The sequence below is a fragment of the Strigops habroptila genome, chromosome 8 (genome assembly GCF_004027225.2).
Source record: "Strigops habroptila isolate Jane chromosome 8, bStrHab1.2.pri, whole genome shotgun sequence".
NCBI classification, from domain to species: Eukaryota; Metazoa; Chordata; class Aves; order Psittaciformes; family Psittacidae; genus Strigops; species Strigops habroptila.
The window spans coordinates 26,404,882-26,424,158 of NC_044284.2; the positions used below are offsets into that span (position 1 = coordinate 26,404,882).

General features: G+C 39.0%; 1 protein-coding gene across 1 annotated transcript in view; it reads left to right on the forward strand.

Moving 5' to 3' along the window:
• RSRC1 (arginine and serine rich coiled-coil 1) overlaps nt 1-19,277 on the forward strand; it is a gene marked incomplete at its 5' end in the record, with an annotated part of 168,841 nt that overhangs the window by 130,205 nt on the left and 19,359 nt on the right. The window contains one exon of the mRNA XM_030496208.1: nt 4,390-4,458. Within this exon, the coding sequence (XP_030352068.1) occupies nt 4,390-4,458 (69 nt within the window). The remainder of the gene's footprint in view (nt 1-4,389; nt 4,459-19,277) is intronic.

The following is a 19,277-nucleotide window of genomic DNA, read 5'->3' on the forward strand; positions in this document are numbered from 1 at the left end:
ATCCTTAATGTTTTGAGCTTAAAATATTTTCTTAAGCCTATGAGATTGTTTGGGGGATTTTTCTGTTTGGTTGATTTTGGGGTGGTTTTTTTTTCTTCCTATTTTTCTTTTTCAGTTTCTTTTTCCTTTCATGGTTTTTGTTTGTAGGTAAAAAATGATCAAGTTATAGGAGAACAGGAAACATATCATATGATTTAGGAGGGGCATAGATTATTAAATGCTTGTAGTTCAGTAAAATACTTTCATCTTTTCTGAAGTGAGAGCATATTTCTTGGAAGACTTTTTTTTCTGTAACAGAGTAAGGATTTAGAGGGAAGAAGGCTCTGAATTAATAGAATTAGTTAAGAAGAAAGAATTAAAGAGGAAAATCTAGGTGATTATATAAAGCTTGGATGGGGGAAATGGACAGGAACCTGAAATTCTGTATGAGTGAGTATTTGGTACAGAAGCAAGTAGAGTCTGCTTGAATGGCAGAGTGTCTGAACATAAACCTGAATACTTCTGCAAAGTATCAGTAGCACAAAGTGTAGGATGATTCGTAGGATCTACAGATAATGTTGATAAAGCTATGCTGATTGTATCAGCTGGTATTATGGCCCAGTGTTTCTCCTCAGCTCCCAAATTGCTCTTCTTTAATCTTATATTTAATTTCTGATGTCTCATTCCATCTCCAAAATTTTACGGATGATATCAAGGAGACATGGAAACACCTACCCTTCCCCTTTCCCAAAATGGAAAGTGTACAAAATCATCCTCTTTTTTCCCTTCCTCTTCCTTCCCCTCCCTCCCTTCTTTTTGTCTCTCTCCTCTTCATGTCTCTTCTCTTTTTTCTCTCCACTTTTTAGCATAAGCCAAAGATCAGCTGGCATTGCAGGTCTGCATTGAATGGGTTAAAGCAAGGCAAAGGAGTGGACCTAGTTCATCCCTCCAATCAAGGCCCCAGGGAATTACCTACTGTTCATTGATCCACAGTTGTTGATCTGTACGTAATAATTGCTCCTCAACAGGAACCAGAGTTGCAGGTCTGGCAGGCAACCTGCATTTCCATTAGGGATCTCTCCACTTGGACTGGCAGCAGCCTCCACTGCTCTCCAAATCTATGGCAATTGCCTTTGCCTCTTCAGAAAGGGCTGTGACACAGGTTGGTTGGGTTTGAACCGCTTCTAGTTATGTGGTTTCCAGGTTTGGAAAGCAGGTGAAATAAAGCTGATCAAAGAGCTACCCTGAGTTTCAAAACACATTCTCATGTTCAGATTTAAGATATTAGTGCATATGGAAACATGAAGGGTCTTTTGGTTTTAGTTTGTTGTTTGTTTGGTTTTTTAGTAACAGAGAAGGTACTTAATATAGCTTTCGTTGCAACTTAGAGATATTGTTCCACTTCTGCATTGTGTTTATTTGTCTGAGTAGTGTGTTCATACTCTTTGCTGATAGTTTGTTCTCACTGCAAAGATGGGAATTATTTCTTCTTCCTTTGTGCTTCATCCAGCATAATGAGCCGCTGATGCTAGCCAGGCCGGAACATGCATTTCCATAGAGGACACCTGGAAATTACTAAAATGTTCTTTCATCCTGTTATACTTGTATTAATAGTCCACTAGCTACTGGCAAATATCTGCATTCCACAACTTATTATTTTAATGTAGGAAAACATGTCAAACATCTTCCATGTGTCATTTTCCCATCCTTCAGAGAAAAAAAAAATCAATAGAATTGTAATTTTATCTGGGATTGGATGAGCTCTTAAATGCTGCAACCTTGAGCACCTCTTCATTTATTTATTTTATATTTTAGAAAGCTTTGTAGGCAGTCAGGCTTTTGTCATGCTAGCTGTTTATCCATGCAGGAAGCCCAGTTTCAGGAGCAATCTCAGCACTCCAACTCCCTGGATCAATTAAACCCAGACTTTTGCTGAAGTGACTTCTTTGATGTGGGGTGATAAGCAGCTGTCTGTCTTACTCAGGCTTAGGGGAAGTACATTGCAGGAGAACTGCGTTCTCTTCCAAATAGCAGGTCTTTTAAAGTGCTTTTAAGTGTAAGTGGCCAGCATGGGCTGTCTGTGGTCTTGCATATTCTTAAAAATATGGCGTGAGGGCATAGTTCATGGAGAGGGTATATAAAATAAGTTCTTAGGATCTTTTGTTGTTTAATTGCAACTTGATTTGATCAAAATAAATCTCAGGGTTTTGTGGTGTCTGTCAGTGAATAATGACAGAAAACTTAAAATATTTTGAGAGAATTGTTAGCATTAAGTTCTTAAAGCAACACATGAATTCAGTGACTTCTGTTAGCCGCAATGGACAGTGCCCTGTAACCTGGGAGACTTAATGCTCTGTAGATTTATGGGGTGTGTTAAATTGTTGTTAATGAGCAATTTTGTGTAGAGAATTGTCCTCATGATACTTCCTAAATTGCTACATTGTCCATATAATTACCCAGGACTACAAAGGAGAGCTCTTCTTCAGCTAGCAGAAGTTTTAACTATAGTCACATGGGTTGGAAATTAATGATTTAGAGATAACAAATACAAAACAGAAATTTAGTCAGAGACCAGCAACATCTTTCATGTGTGTTTTAATAATTTTTTTGCCTTGGATAATCATTGAGTTATCCAATGAATCGTTCCTGTGCAGCAACAAATTGGCGAGGAAGAACAAAGTAGCACAGTGGAACAGATAAATCAAATTTAGGCATGGTAGTTTATTGAATCTAAATTGTGCCCAGTTGGCCCAAGAGCTATATAAGCAATCCATCTTGTGTTGATAATGGAGGTTCTTGAAATCCACCTGATGTTTGCATTATTAAATTTCAGCCTAATGAGCTCTGCTAATACATATTGAAGACAGTTGTAAGGAGTAGAATGTGAATCTGAGCGGGATAATTTGAAAGAAACATAAGCTGAGCATTTTACATGACTCAAGGGGTATATCTGCAATTACACGTATAACCAAAATTGAATTTAAATGGAATTTCTATTATCCTTGTCCTTTTACCAAGGAGAATAAAGTGTAAATGAAGTAAAAGTCTTTAGAGTTACTAGCAGTTTGTTTTTATTATCTAATTTAATAGATTCCTGTAATGATCTTCATTGGAAGAAAAGTTTTAATATTTCATTACATTAAATGTAGTCTAAATATGTATAAAAGCATGTAAATGGAAACAGATGTCTACGTAATTACTTCTATCATTTTGTAACACCGCTGTTTAAGCTGTGTATTTTAAGAAGGTGTAGCTACTGGCTGCAAAAAGAAACCAGGGTCAGAAGATTCTCCACTCGTGAACTGAATTTTGTTTTCACAAATTATTGGTTGATTCATTAGGTGGTAGGACTAAGTATTTGCAAAACTGAATAAGCATTTGCTATTTGCACCACAGTTTATGGTGATTTTATTACCTAAGAAGGCTGGTTTATGTTCCAAATTCTGTTTCTTTTTGGTTCTTTTCCTTTTGACATGGTGATACTTTTTAAAACTTAATATTTCATCAAGTATAATGCTATTAGAGACTTATTCTCACTTAGTTCACTCATCAGGCAGTGAGATGGCAATAAAAGAGAATGGCTCCTTTGAGACATTAATGCTTTGGAATAAATGATGTGCTAGAACAGAAATTTAATTAATTTACAGAGTATATTGATAGTCCCTTGTTACTGTGCTGTATATTTTTAATCTTCTTTAACATCTGTAGTAAAGTGTTTGAAAATCCCTGCAGTTGAGCAACTAGTAGATAATCAAGTAATAAGGGAAGAGGTTTCTAGAGAGAAAAAGATTCTTTTTAAAGAATACTGTTATAACATGAATAAAGTACTGCTGCTATGAATTGCAGTGAAGAGAAAATTGTGTACAACCTAATTTAATACTAAGTAATAGGTATTTGACTCTTACTTTAAATTCTAAATGCTAACTGCAACTCTGCATCCCTGAAAATATTGTTTGGCTTCTGTTTTATCCTCAAAAGAGGTCTTACGGATTACTCACTATGGTAGCAAATCTTCTGGTTTTTAAATGCACTGCATTTAAATGCACTGCACCAAACCTATAAAGATTTGGTCTGGGGGCAAGTAGGGTGGGGATATTTGTGTTTAAGGGAAAAAAAAACAACCAAACCTCTTCAAAGTTTTACTTCACAAAAAAAACAAATCCAGAGATTTGTACTGATCCAGCATTGTGTGCAAAAATTACTCTCCGTAATACCACTTATGCTGTTGTCTTAACTGTTGTAGAATCTTTAAAGAAAATACATTTAGAACCAAATTCTTTTCTTTCATGCACATCGACGTCATTGTGGGACCTACATCAAGGAATCTAAAACTGGGTTTAAACCCTAGGAAATGATGTTGTTTGGCAATATAAATCAACTAATTGTAACACTTGTTGTATTTCTTTTTAGCTAAAGCAGATGAAGCATTAAAGGCTAAAGAGAGAAGTGAAGAAGAAGCGAAGAAAAGAAAGGAAGAAGGTAATGCTTTTTCTTTTTTCCTTTTCCATATTTTTTTTTTTTTTTTTTTTTTAAAAGCAGGGTAAAATCCAGTAAGTCAGAAACCATGATTTTTAAGGTACCCAAGTTCCAGTGGGGCTGTGCGATTTTCTTGCAAGGGCCTCTGAAACAGAGATGGCAAGTCCGCCACTCCTTTGGTTCACCATGGCTTTCTGCTTGTTACCTGTAAGATTAACAAGAGCTGCTAAATGCGGCAGAAATTTCAACCAGATTTAAAAAAAAAAAAACCCAAACATTTTAGCTGCCATTAAAGTAACCTAATAATTTGAGTCAAAGTTGTATGTTAAGACCTTAAAGCAGCTGGTAGCACTTGTTTGTGGGCTGGCAATATTGCTTGATTAAGCGCAGCAGTTAGCTTTGTCTATGTATTTAGTCGTTATGGTGTCACAAAGTGACCTAAAATGTTTCTCAGTGAAATTTGGTACACTGAAAGCTGGCAGGATCTGAGCTGTTTTCCTTTGCAATACAGCAGGTGGAAAGTTAATATATAATGTGTGGATAATTAAACCAAATGTATTTTGCTTGTGTGTTGATGAGTAATGGGAAGAGACGTTTTCAACAGCATGATGGAGCCAATGCAAACAATCAAAGTTTCTCACTTCAGCTGTGATAGACATCCCTGTCTCAGGAAAAATATCTCAGCTGTTCAAATTAAAATGAATCATTTAACTGTCTGTGACATCCGTTATTTTTTGCAATGAATTAAACTTAAGAAAATATAGTGAAGGTCTGTAGTTCCTTGCAGTGGTTTTGCTCCAGAAATACATGTTGTCAGACGCTGGTGACTGCAGTGAACTTCAGCATATTTAATTTTAAATAATGATAGGTTTCAGGTTGCAACTGTTATTTAATGCACTCAACAATCTCTGTATAAGCATGTTCTTGATTCTTGCTGCCCTGTGCCCTGTGTCTATCTACCTGGGATTGCATGCATGTTCACTCAATATTTTAGCCACCAACTAGATAGGATCTGGATTTGAAGATGATGTAATGTTCAAGAAGATTATGTATTTTTCAGAGCTGGCCTTTTAATGGATTCTTTTACTATGAAAATCAATGTTGTGCCCAAACACCAACTGTATTTTGATTAGGACCAGGATGCCATATGGAGGTGATATGAAGAAAAGCTGTTCAGGACAGCTTGAAATTTAAGGAGAAGTTAAGACATTGAGATATTTTTTTATTCCCACTGTGATGTGATAAAAAAATCGTTAGGCTAAACCAAAACAGGAAGAGGCACAAGAAAGGGAAGAGGTAGTAGGTTGCTTAAGTGTGCAGCAAATGGAAGGAAACACCTAAAGGGGACGGTAGCGATGTTTACAATTTTATTGTGCCATCTCCTTCAGTCTTTCCGAAACACCATCTTTCTTTCCAGTCTCTCTAATCCCATTGGAAAATCTCCTTGCATCTGCCCTGTCTTTTCCTGTTCTCTGAGCACACCAAGTTGAACTTCAAGGTGAAGATGGGAACTTTAATTTTGCATCTGTCATGCCTTCATCTCATCTCTCTTATATGATCCAGGTACCAGAGCCTGATTCTCATTTCATATCTGCTGTGTTTAACCCCCACTACACTGCCTGCTATTTAAGAATCCCACCAGTTTCCCGATGACAGGATTCCTCCTTGTCCTTCTTTGACACCCTTCTTTTGCAGGAATCCTTCCTAACAACCAAGCAGTCTCAAATAGCTAATCTCTGATTGCATTTCTTTCCCCAAATTGCCATTCCATACCTTGGCCGGTGCTGCTGCAGTCTTTTAGGGCTCCAAAGGCTCTACATTTTATGGACATCTTTTACATATTTAATTTTGGAACAGGTCATCAGCAAAAATTTTGCATTAGGAAAATACATCCTACCTGCTTCCATATTGCCATCACTTCTTAAGTACTGATTTCAGGTACTATTTCTTTGGTTACCATCAAATTACAGTCAAGTCTAGTGAAAGGTGTCCCTGCCCATGGCAGGGGCTTGGAACTAGATGATCTTTAAGGTCCCTTCCAACCCAAACCATTCTATGATTCTATGAAATTTCTCTCATATTCTTCCTTACCCATTTTTTCTTTAGCTGGAACTCCAGCCTCAATGGTTTCTGAAGGCAATTTAAAGCTTATTTGCACTTCTGATACAAACAAGCTTCTTTAAATCCTCTTGTGTGAATGAGAAAATTAAGTGTTCTTTGCAGGTCTGATTCAGTTGGTTGCTATCCTGCAAGATTTATATGTTTTTACATGATTTTCCACCCTATTTTTTTCTAGATTTAGATGTCTTTAATAACCTCTGAACTGTGGGACTTAGAGTGAAATGTGCTAAGTATGTATTTCAAAACTGTAATGTAATCTTTATTAAAAATTCATGTGATTGATGCCCTTCATCTATTTTTTCTTTTGGTTGGTGGTTTTTTTTTCCCCTGAAAATAGTTGAAAAAATTTGTTTTACATTATCAGGTAAATCCAAAGCAACTAGTATGTACTGACTGCTTAAAAAAAGATCCAGAAATCCCCACATTCACGCGTCTAACAGTGAATGAAATTGCCACCTCTCGTTCTTCAGTTTAATCCTGTTCCAGCACAATGTTACCGGCTTTATGGGATAATGTTTTGTTTGGTGCTGACCACTGTTCACCCATAAGGCTCAGCTTCAGAGGACTGGTCAGTTTGGCATTCAGCTTCCACTCACACCAAGTTCCTGGCTATTACGGACTTATTTTGTTCCTGTCAAAGTTGCTGCTGCTGGCCCTGTGCAGTTCTAGGTATAATGTTCTGGTCTTACTGAGTGTCTTGTACCCCTGAAGCCCCTGCTGAGCTTGACAAAAATTGAAAATACCGTGTAATTATCTTTGAAAAATCTGAACAAATCAATTGCATTTCTTTCTCTGTTTGAAAGAGGTTGGAGGTGTTCACATTTAATAAACTTTCAGTTTAATGATGTTTAAAAAAACAGTGAAATGGATGCTAAGCCTTTTTTCACTTCGAAGAGTAATGGGCAGTCGTTACATCTGAAGGAAATACCTTCTTTTATGTTAATTTTATAATTATATTATCAGGAGTACACTGCAAGAACTTATTGTCAGAGACACATTGATGCTCCTGCATCCAATCTAAATGGGATGGATCTAGGAGTATTCCCAATATAAGCATTGCCTGCTCCAGGGGATTCAGCCCGCCTGACAGTCATCTGGAGAGCCTCACAGTCCTGCTGCTGTGGGGCATGTGCTTGGGGGGCTCATAACAGATTAAAGCTAAACTGGGAGCAATTCAGAGGTATCTCAAGTAAAAGTTGATAACACCGGTTCATGGACAGCTTCAAAGCAGTGTTTATTCCTACTGCTTGTTCTGCAAGCCGAGCAGTGCACTGCAGGTGGCTCAGTGCCTTTGAAGTCTGTGGGGTTTACTTGAGCCACACCAGGAGTCCATTACACCCTCAGCGTAGCTCTTTAAATAAAACATTGGGTATGAAGAGGTCTTTTAGTCTGAAGGACAGGAATCCAGGACACATTAAAAGAAAAAAAGTCCCAAGTTTGGAATGATGGCGCTTCAGAGCAGTGATGCCCTGATGCAGCTGAGAGTGGCAATTCCTTGAACACTTTGCAACATATCTAATACAGGGTCCAGAGCACTTGCAAAATGAAGTGGACTTCCTCCAGTTTGTCTTGTGACAGAGTAAGCAGGGTGGATTTATAGAAATACAATAAGATCGGACATGTTTTAGAAATCTGTCTGTGATGACTTCCCATAGGGAATAGATACCAAAGTGCCACCTGTGCCTTTAAAAAGATTCCTGTGCACTAAAAAGGTGCAGAATCATAGAGTGGTTTGGGTTGGGAGGGACCTTAAAGACTGTCTAGTCCAAATCCCTGTCACAGGCAGGGACACCTTCCCACTAGACCTGGTTGCTCCAAGCCCCGTCCAACCTGGCCTTGAACACTTCCAGGGATGGGGCAGCCACAACTTCTCTGGGCAACCTCTGCCAGTGACTCACAGGAAAGAATTTCTTCCTAATCTAGTGGCTTACTGGTGTTAATTCCTTCTTTTCTTAATAGTGAAGAGCCGCTTATAAGATCAGGGCTCAGACAGCAGTTGGTTCGCCCTCTTCTTTAGTACAGCAACCATCTGCTATGCACAGTCTTTCGCTGGCTTTCTAGAAGGATTAGGTGGAGCAAAATTATATGAATATCATCTTAGTAAATGAATTAGAAATCTCAGAACTCAGATGAACAAACTGTTTTTCTGTTCCTGAGCGGTTGTATTCTTGCAGGAGAAGTAGTCTCTGTCTTGTGATAGCGTCAGATGGCTCAAAGTTTAGGGGATCTCTTTTCTGACTTGTATGCAAAACACTTGAAATATTTTTAATTCCCCTCCTGATCACTTAAATGAACTACAAATGAGAAGAGCTCCTCTTTTCTGCCATAGTGCTTGGAAGGGGCCGACGTAGAAGTTCCTTCAGATTTTTTTGCTTCTCCCAACTTCTTCCTAAGTAATCATTCTACTAGTCCTCCAAGGTGGCTATTACTCCGATACTGGTTGGGCATCAAGCTGCTGGTGAGAGGTGGTGAGCATCGCTTGGGGTTTTTTTTCCCTTTCCTTCACTTAGTAAACTGGGTTTGTCTCTAGCTGTTCTGTCCTCTGTTGTGCCAGGGACAGTGAGTGAGAACTGTGTGGGTGATAGCCAGGGTCAACTGGCAGCAAATCTTTATCTCTTTGTCACCTGGCTCTGCTGCTGTGCTGTGTGGTTTGCTCACTGCACAGAGGATGCTTTCAAAAATGCTGGTGAGATGTGACAAACGATCATACAACTGTCCATCAGGGGCTGATCTGGGGTTGATGGTGAAATGAAAGCCTGTTGCATTAGATGACCACTATACTGAATTGTGTTTCTCTTGGGGCGTGTAAATTTACCACAGTGTAAATACCACAGCGTAGTCAGAAATGTAATGTTTCAGGGATATATGTAGAAATGCATTTTATGTAATAGGAATAAGGATGATATTTTAGTAGATGCCTACCAGTGTTCCTGGTCTGGGAATCTCCACCAAATGTTTCAAAATTAAGTTACGAGCTCTGCTGACTTAAAGATTTGTGTATCCTTCACAACTTCATTCAGGACTAATTTCCCTTGTCAGAATTGCATTATACTCACTGAACCAGACACAGTCAGCATCATGACTGAATTGCTGTTATTCACCTAGAGATAGGGACAACTGGAAAAATAAAGCATCTTCCCCGGGTTCCTGACATCCCAGTTCAGCTCTGAGTCTGTGTGGTGAAGTCTCCTTGAAACTGGAAAAACTACTTTGTAAAATATCATAAGTTTATCTTAAAATACATCAAGGTGGCTTTTCTGTCTTCAAGAAAAAAAGTATTTAAAGCCCTCAGCTCTCACTGTTTCACAGGCAATTTTGAAAATTTTGAGTTAGTGGAATAATATCTGTCTGCAAGGAATAGTTAAAAGTTTTCTAAGTGGTAGGAAGTATTTCATTAATGTCTACACTATGGTAATTTAGGACTTACCTACAAAAGGTAACTCAGGAAAATTACCCTTCTTTGAATTCATAGCTGTAATGAATTTCAATCGAAATCAAAAATCAAACTAATCATTTAGTTTGTTTTATTTTGTGACTATGGGATGCTAAGAGGAATTAATTTGTACCAAGAGTTAATCCTACTTGGAGAAGGTATGTATGATACTGAAGAAGGAAAGGCAATGGACAAGTGGGATAGCCCAAGTGTGTATTTTGTGCAAGGGGGAAGGAAGGGAAAGGGGCACTTGCGGTTCTGGATGAAAACAGAACCAAACTAGCCCCCTGTGCCATCTCCACACCTCGGTAGCTGGGTTTTGAAGCTGGCCAGCCGTGCTGGGCATGTGGGGGAGCCTTTCCACCTGCAACGTTTACAACTGAAAAGGGAGATTTGCTGTAGAAATTGTAGAGACAGGCTCCCAGCTGGGGCCTGCGGGATGTGGTGGCTCATTGGCGTGAGGTGGTTGGGTCTCCATGGCACAAATTTGCAGCGTATGTTTTGAAAAGTACGTGTGTTTTTTTCATTACATCCTATTGTGAGTGGCTCATATGCTAGCAATTGCTTCGCCTACAGTGATTATAAAGGGTGACTGTGGAAAGGCGAAGGGAAAAAAAAGAGTTGGTTAGTGAATTGGGAACAATGGTAATTTACAGCAAAAGCAGGAGGAAAACTTCTTTTAGGTTTATTAATAAGCACCATAAAAACTGTCCTGTGGTGTCTTTGAAAAAGTTGTAAGGATGTTACACTGTTCTAAAATGAATAGAAAATGTTTCCTGAAGAGAAGCTTGTTAAATAAAATTCATCAATCTGAGGAGTTAGCTACCAATTAAGAATAAAATGATTTATTTTCACTGGAAAATAGTCTTATTACATTGTGTATCAAGGGTTTAAGAGACTGAGTCCATGCAAAATGTCCAGAGAAACTGCACAATGGAAAACATCAGTTTTTGTAGTTTCATGTCCCCTATGTATTTACAAATAAGACATTTATCCTTCTTGCATTCATTGTGGTGTCTGCACTACAGCGTGTTCCCTTTCTGTCTCATCCATGCAGCTTTGATCTGCTGGGTACCACTGGCATCTTTTGCTTGCAAAAAGAGCATTTTGCAATTTGTCTTAGTTCTCGCTTCCTCATACGGCTTCTATAGCCAATTTTGAACCCTCTTCGATTGGTTATTTTGTAATTCACAGCTTACCTATAGCTGCTTGGAGGCGTCACTCAGGCGGACAAAGATGCACTTCTATTTTCTCCTATTCCCAGCTTTCCCATGCTCTGTAGAAAAACTGTTGTGATTATTTACACCCTTTAGACTGATTTAGGTTTTGTTTGCTACTTTTGGTTATGTAGAGAAAAATGTTGTCTATTTTTGATCATGAAATTTTCACTGGATAAGTTCCTGTTGCATAAGTGAGGGGAAAAAAGTGAAAAAATCAGTTGTTTGATTTTTATTTCTTTTTTAATTCATGCAACTATTTTATTACGTGCATAATTGTTAATAGTAGTTCCCTGCCTGCTCCTCCAAGCCCTTCTGGTTGAAATGTTAATAATGAAGTTTTATTAAGTCCTGTAAGGAGTGCCTAGTTATAAAAGTTGCCCTGTGTTTTCATAGTTGTTGCCTGATGAACCTTATTCTGTCTGTCTTCAAACAAGAGTGTTCATTAAAATTTCCATAGATGCATCAATAAATTGTTGTAAACCATTTTCAAAGGTCATTAATTTTTTTTTTTTAATTCTAAATTTTGAATTTTCAAAAAATCTTTATTTCTCCAATATCCACTATTCTATGGTTTGAAATATAACTCTCCAAGAGGAAATTTCTGGGCTGTCAGTCTGTGTAGGCAGCAAGCACCTGTGACACCATTGTAACCTTTATTCAGGAAAAGTTGAGCTTCCTTGCTGCAGTAAGCAAAACCAACTGTGCCAATAAAACAAGTTTTCCTCAGCCCATGAAAACTGGTTATTCACCCCCACCCTATAGCAAGTGTGTCTTAACAATACTTTTATTGTAATTTTATTGCCAAATCAGGTGTGAGATTAGATCTTGGATGTTACATGTAATCTGCTCGGAAATCAAATTATTTGACCTCCAAGCCCACCAATGCCCCCTCCTGCTGGTTTGCTGTTAAATATGCAGCATTTTCCTGTCATGAATACAAATCGAGGACAAATTAGAATCTACAGACAGCTGACCTGAGCTCCAGATTAGAGACTGGGGGCTTGTGCTGTTTTAAGTGTTTTAATTACCATAGTCCCTATAGCCAGTTGAAGGACACACAGAAAAATGGTTTGTTTTTTTTGGTGACAAAAAAGCAAAGAAAGAAAGAAAAAGGCTCCCTCCATCTCATTTGAATTTTTCTGTTTCATTACATTTGCACTTCCATTGGAACTATGCTAATTTGCTGCATGAAATTAGGTCTATTAGCAAAAAAGTGCACTACTTTTACAAGAGTATTTTCAATGCAGGGCTTTTGCTACTTTGTTTACTTGTTTACTTTGGGACTGCTTGAGAAATTACATCAAAATCTTAAGGGGATTTTACTGCCAAACTTGATTTTCACTCCAGGCCTCGCAAGCCAGATTCAAAGTAGCTGAAATGGGTAATAGCAGCAGTTGAAATAAAGCACGCAATGCTCCACGAGAGAGAAATTCTAATGTGTTAGGCTGCATAACCGTGAGATTTTTTGATCATTTCTCTTAGTATACCATGTATAATAATATTTTTAAATTTTCAATTTAAAATGCATCTTGTCATGAAGCACGTGTTCTGCTGTTGTCTGGGGAGGAGGAAGTGTGGATGCCGTTGCGCAGCCAGTGCTCACAGCAGCATGCTGCCCATGATGCAGATGCACATAGAGAGAGGTTTACATCAGATAACAAGGAAAAGAAGTTTTCCAGAGTGCAACTAAATACGGTTTGTTCTGTTGCAATCGATCAGTAGGTTAAATCGATGTGACGGTGGGGCTTGTGCTAGGGCGGGTATTGTCCTGATGCCTTTATCCTGGAATTTGCATTTTCTGTTTCTCGTGTGTGTTGGCCCAGTGTTGAATTGATTAGTTATGCCTACCCAGTAAGCAGTGAAACATTTTTATATACTCTGGGGAAATAAATTTGGCAGAAAATCAGCATGAGTAGATTTAATTATCACTCTGAGACCTTTTCCTTTTCTCGCTTAGTGATCCTGAAAGTCTGTGTGTTTCACTGAAATCTGTGTGGACGCTAAGCTTCGCTTCCCAATTTGTTCCTCCACGCAATGATAAGCCAAGCAATTACTGGTTTATTGATTTTTCATCATGGCAAATTTAAAGTTGATTTTTTCCTGAAAAGGCAGAGGTGATTAAGTGTTTCCCCTCGGTTTAGTACAAGAGAGCTATGTGGCAGAATCTAATATCCTGAGGTCAACCTCTGCAGGCAGATAATACGGTGTCTTGGCCATGTGTTAAGGAGAGAAATCAGGGCTACAAATGTGATAGGATATATGTGGAGACAGTTTAATTTGTTCCATTTATATGAACAAGTCGTGTGGCACATGCTTGGAAAATATCATTTTGAAAAGGCATGCAAATGAAGCCCATGTGAGCAGTGAATGCACGCAAGAGGTGTTAAAGCATGTAGTGCTGGGAGACAATTGTTCTTTAAACGGAGAAATAAAACTAATCTCTGATGTGTTATTCACAGATTTTACCAAGATGTATGTGCTGCTTTGGGGACTCTTCTGTTGCTGGTTTAGCCTGGCATTAGCAAGGAAGTTAAAGATGGGGCCCAGAGAAGATGGGGTTTGTGTCTGAAGTGTTCTCGCAGTGGTCCTGGTAGGGAACACGCATCTTAGGGCAGGTTTGGAACACATGGATTAATAGGATTTAAATCAGCATGAAAATTGTGCTTTGCACAACGGATATATGTATTGTTGTAGCCCAAATGGACTTTTAAAACACAATATTTTATGGATTTAGTTAAATTAGCGTATATGCACACATAGTAGGTGGTTTTAAAGTATCTTTTCTCCTTTCTTTATATTTCATATCAAATCAATATGTAAATCTAGGTTAAAAGATTTGTAAAAGGAAGGTAATTTGCATGCACTCAAGGAGTCATTTCAATCAGTTTGGGAAGAATCTCAACATTTTCTCTACTATCTTCTGTCATTTAACTCAGAAATGCAAAGGGACAGCATCAATAAGGGCTTGCCATGAGGGAATGGTAGAGAAAACAAAATGGTAAAGGTTAACTAATTTATGGAAAATGTATGAAATGGGGATTGTATAAATGTGATGGGCATGAGTTGTAATATTTGACTCCAGATTTTCATTGCCTCAAAGTCTGGGTTTGGTTTAGCTAAGGTGTTATCATTAAACTAGTCTGATCGTTGTCCTGAATTAACCCCATACACTGCATAGTCTCAAAGATATATTTTTGATTGTTTTACTGTTTCAGCTTCACTCAGTAGTATTATTAGAAATTCAGAAGAAGAAATTCAGAGAACTCCCTTTTTACTAAATAGTGTGAATAAAATGCTATTTTAGCAAGTAAGACAGTTTAATTAGATACTGAAAGCATCAGAAGGTTTGCTTCTACTGTGCCTTCTGCATGTGTGTGCTGCCTGGTACTGCATCAGCGTGATGCCATTAGTGCTGTCCTTTGAGTTCGTACTGGCTTAGAGAACTCTGTGTGGCAACAAACTGAGATCAGAATTTCCTACTAAAAGTCCTCCATAGATAGATGGAGCTGCCAGGAGTGCTGTCCTCTGCCTCCTACACTGCATTACTTAATGAGCAGGATGAATTCATCCTTGTGCCTCAGCCAAACCAGGTACTTTGAAGGCTGAGGATTTAAAGCCTGCATGGATTTTGAGTAATGGGGGGTGACAAAAGAAAAGTTAGTATATACAAGAAAGCCTGGAGGACTCAGCTTTTATAAGATCCCTTAATTATAAATTCTGCACATATCACAAACAATAAGCTCAATTTTTTCTCATCTGTAACTTGCTGGACAAGAGTTCTCACATGGAGAATCTAACCACTGGCTTATCCACGACAAACCAGCTATTTTACTTAACGCTTCCTTTAGTAAAAGTTAAAAGACTGTACCTGGATGCAGCTGATTCTAAAAACAGAGGTTGAATCTGCTACGAAAAGGTTTGATTGCATGAGGTCAGGCCATGTAGCTGTAATAAGTTAAAGTGCTTTATGGAAATATATTAGGATGCCCTTAAGTTCATTAGTTACTGCCTTGGGTCATAGTTTATGTTCAGTAAATTTTATTGAAGTTCATTGTTATGGCAATGACCTGAACTCAGTCTGTTAAGTCTCCAAATTATTTACTATATATAATATATTAGTATAGATAGGATTTTTTTTACTGTTTTATCAAAATTGTACTTTCAAATATTTCCAGTTTTGCCTTCATAATGGCAGATTTTAAGCAAAGTGTAAGTCTCTGCAGCTCCACCCTTTGTGTCCCTTGTGTGCCAATACTGCTTCATTAGTCTGACACAAACACCTGGTGTTGTGCTTCCAGTCTCTGGAGGATGTTTCAGCATCTGGCACACACTGTGATCTTTTTTTATGTGTGTTTAATCTTTTTATTGACGTTTTAGAATTAAAAGTAAGCAGAAACAAATCAAGGATAATATAAAAATGTGAAGTTCTGTGTGGTTGCAGTGGCATAGTGCAGCATATTAGGAAGAGCATCCACATAATAACAAAAAACATGAGGGATAAAATTTCAGTATGAAATTGTGGCAGCTTTACTGGCCACTCTTTGTGGCCATATTCTTCCTCAACAGAGCTGATGATCAAAAAGGGGATCAATAGAGCCCCACAGCTAATGGCTATTTGAATAATCAATTCCACACTTTTTATTAAAGCTTCTGTAATTAATAATCATTTTTAAGTGTGTTCCTTAAATTTTAGACTGCTTTGTGCCTGCCCATAATCTTCTTCCCCTTTGCATTTTGTACGTCCTTCTTTTACTTTCCTGCCTTCTCTGGAGAGTCTTTGATCCTGGTGCCCCGTCCTGCTGCAGGTCAGTCACTGGAGATCTGCTGTCCGGTGTAATATAGTCCGGGTTTCACTGGTGCTGCTGGTGCCCCAGGCTCACCTAACACAGCGAAAGGGCTGTGTGTGCTCCCTCCGCTCCTCTGCAGCCCACCTCCGGAACTGGCAGGTCAAGGGAGGGAATTCTGCCCCTCTACTCCACTCTTGTAAGACCCCACCTGCAGCGCTGCAACCAGCTCTGGGGCTGCAGCATAAGAAGAATGTGGACCTCTTTGTGTGAGTCCACAGGAGGCCACAGCGATGCTCAGAGGGCTGGAGCACCTCTGCTATGGAGACAGGCTGAGAGAGCTGGGGCTGTTCAGCCTGGAGAAGAGAAGGCTCTGGGGAGACCTTAGAGTAGCTTCCAGTGCCTAAAGGGGCTGGCAAGAAAGCTGGAGAGGGACTTTTTGCAAGGGCATGTAGTGAAAGGACAAGGGGGAATGGCTTTAAACTGATAGAGGGGAGATTCAGGTTAGACATTAGGAAGAAATTTTCCCTGTGAGGGTGGTGAGTCACTGGCAGAGGTTGCCCAGAGAAGCTGTGGCTGCTCCGTCCCTGGCAGTGTTCAAGGCCAGGTTGGATGGAGCTTGGAGCAACCTGGTCTAGTGGAAAGTGTCTCTGCCTGTGGTAGGGGGATTGAAATTAGATTATATTTAAGGTCCCTTCCAACCCAAACCGTTACTTGATTCTACTATTTTCCCCTATGAAAGAGATGGAGAACCCCATGTGCTTCCCATCGGCCATGGTGAAGGGGATGCTCAGCTAACCAGGGGCATTGAAGGAGTCAGGGACACTTTCCACTTCAAGTGTGTGCATGTGGCCAGGATAGCTTGGATTCAGAAGCTCCCATTCAGCTTGGTCTTGATGAGCACTTGACCTAAAAAATGTATTTATGTTTTCATAGCAGTAACAGTTCCAAAAAGAATAGATAGGAAGATTTGTTGCAACAGTATGTTGCTTTATTGGCAAAATTCTCAAGGAAGAGAAAGAAAATGCTTTTGCTCTTAGAAAGTATGTTTTCTTGTATAATTTTGAGCTGGGGACCATTAATGTAGTCAAACAGCAAATTCTTCTTGTCATCACCAGGGCTGATTTTATTCATGTGTGTTTTTATTAGAGTTTGTGGTTTTTTTCTGTGCATTGAGTTAAAAGGAATGGAAATGTTAATTGTCTCTGTAATGCCCAATTCCGATTTCTGCACTGGGCTCATGATTTTTACACCGCTGTGGTGGGGAAGGATGTTGCTGTAAGGTATTTTGCCAGTAACCACAGAGGCTGTGCTGTAGAAGTACTTGAAAATACCAAGATTGTTCAGTTTGTGCAGGAAAAAAGTTAGAGAAAAAGCTTACTACTGCTGCTGTCATGCTCCTCTGAGCGAATGTGTAACCTGAAGCATTTGAAAAATAAGGGAATAAATAAAGAGGGAAATTGCCTATGGATGTCTCTAGCAGAGCTGAGGTTTCAGTTCATGCATTTGGAAGAACAGTCAAGTCACACCAGTAAAATCATGCTTGAGTTTTACATGAAGGACATCATCTCTGTTGTGTGACAGCATTTAAATCCAAAGCTGACATAAATAAAGTTTCAAATCAGAAGTGATCTGGTAAGTTAAAGTTATGGAAAATTATATCCCATTTGGCTGTGGCAATATAATGAGCACTTCTCAGAAGTCTTATTGGCATTGCCAGCAGGGAAGAGCAAGGGGGCATAATAAGGACGTGCAGAAGGAAAGGGATTTTGGGCTGTTCAACGTTGCTAACTTGCAAAGGTTGCTCAGTGTTTTGGGTAAAAATGTTCCTTTATCAATAGTCACTTGGTAGCAGGGCTGGAACAGTGGCAAAGTTACTGAAAAATGTGTTTAACTTAAAGCTTTGTTAAATTCACAGCCTAGCCCCAAAGCTGCAGGTAAGCATGCAACCCTAGACCAGCTGCCCTTAAAGTCCTTAAAAGCAGTATTTGTAGTTTTTTTAAATACTCTAAGCATAAACTGTAGAAAGAACAGAATGAGGGTTTTAGGGAAAAAAATGGGATAGATTGATTTTTCCTATCATTATTTTAGTTCTTAAAATAATTAGTTCTTTCAGTCAATTCTTGCTGGGGTGGGTAGGTTAGGCTGGCGGGGTGTCTCTGGGGCGAGGGTGCCCATGTACTTCCCCGAGCTCTACCCACGGGGCAGCAGGACACGTAAGGGCCATGTCCACCCCAGGGCACCTCGAGTGGCATCTCTGACTGCTGATGGGCTGAACAAGCCTGATTGTTTGCAAAATGTGGAGCCATTAGGAATATTGCTGCTGTGATTTAATTAGAAAAAAATTATTAGGGGTGGTGTGCATTAATCTAATGCAGTAAAATCACCATTGAAACCTGACTGGCTTATCGAATGCTTTCAAGGACTGGGGTTTCTTGGAGGTGTGAATAAGTGGAAAAAACTGATCTTGAAATATTTTGTGTTGCAAAAATTACATGTTTGCTGGAGAAAGCCTGTGCTTGTTTATCTCTGTGTTTTCGTGCTTTTCTAAGGTTGCCATTTGTATTGTGCTCTTCAGAATTTGTTGACTGGATTTCCGGCTGCAGGTTGTCTGTGTAAAATACGGGTTTGAAGATAAAGTTCTAAAGGGAATAAAGCAAGTACAATAGATGGAGTGGCCATTTGTCAGGAACCTACACAAGCCATTAAATGCTGGTTTCCACTTTAGGTGGTGTAAAAACGAGAAGTGTGCTAATACAGGGCTCTATTGATCAGGAAAGGTCCTGGCATCTCCTGCTAGGAAACATTATGTACTGCCATGAGTTCCTTCGTGAGATGGCCAATCTGTCCTCAAAATGTCTTGGATGCCTTCTACCCACTTGTTGTCTGGGCTTGTATAAAAAACGTGAGCCAGAATGGAAATTTCATGAGCAGAAAATAGGGTTATGTTGATATAAAATAGCCTTTGACTGTAAAGGCTTCCTGAATGCTGGATTCATGCATGCAGAAAATGGACTTTTCCAGATATATTTTTAATGCATGCTTGCACTCCGCAGAACGAAGTTTTCGAGGAAAACTTAAAAAAAAAAAAAAATTCCTTTTATTAGATTTATTTAAATTAATATGAAGTGATCTGGTGATCAGCAAGATGTTCAACGCAAGATGTTCAACCTGCAAATCTCTCTCAGTTTAATAAGATTATCCTCGGTGATTACAGAAATGGCAAAGAAAATGGCAAGAAACCATGATTTTTTTTTTATCATA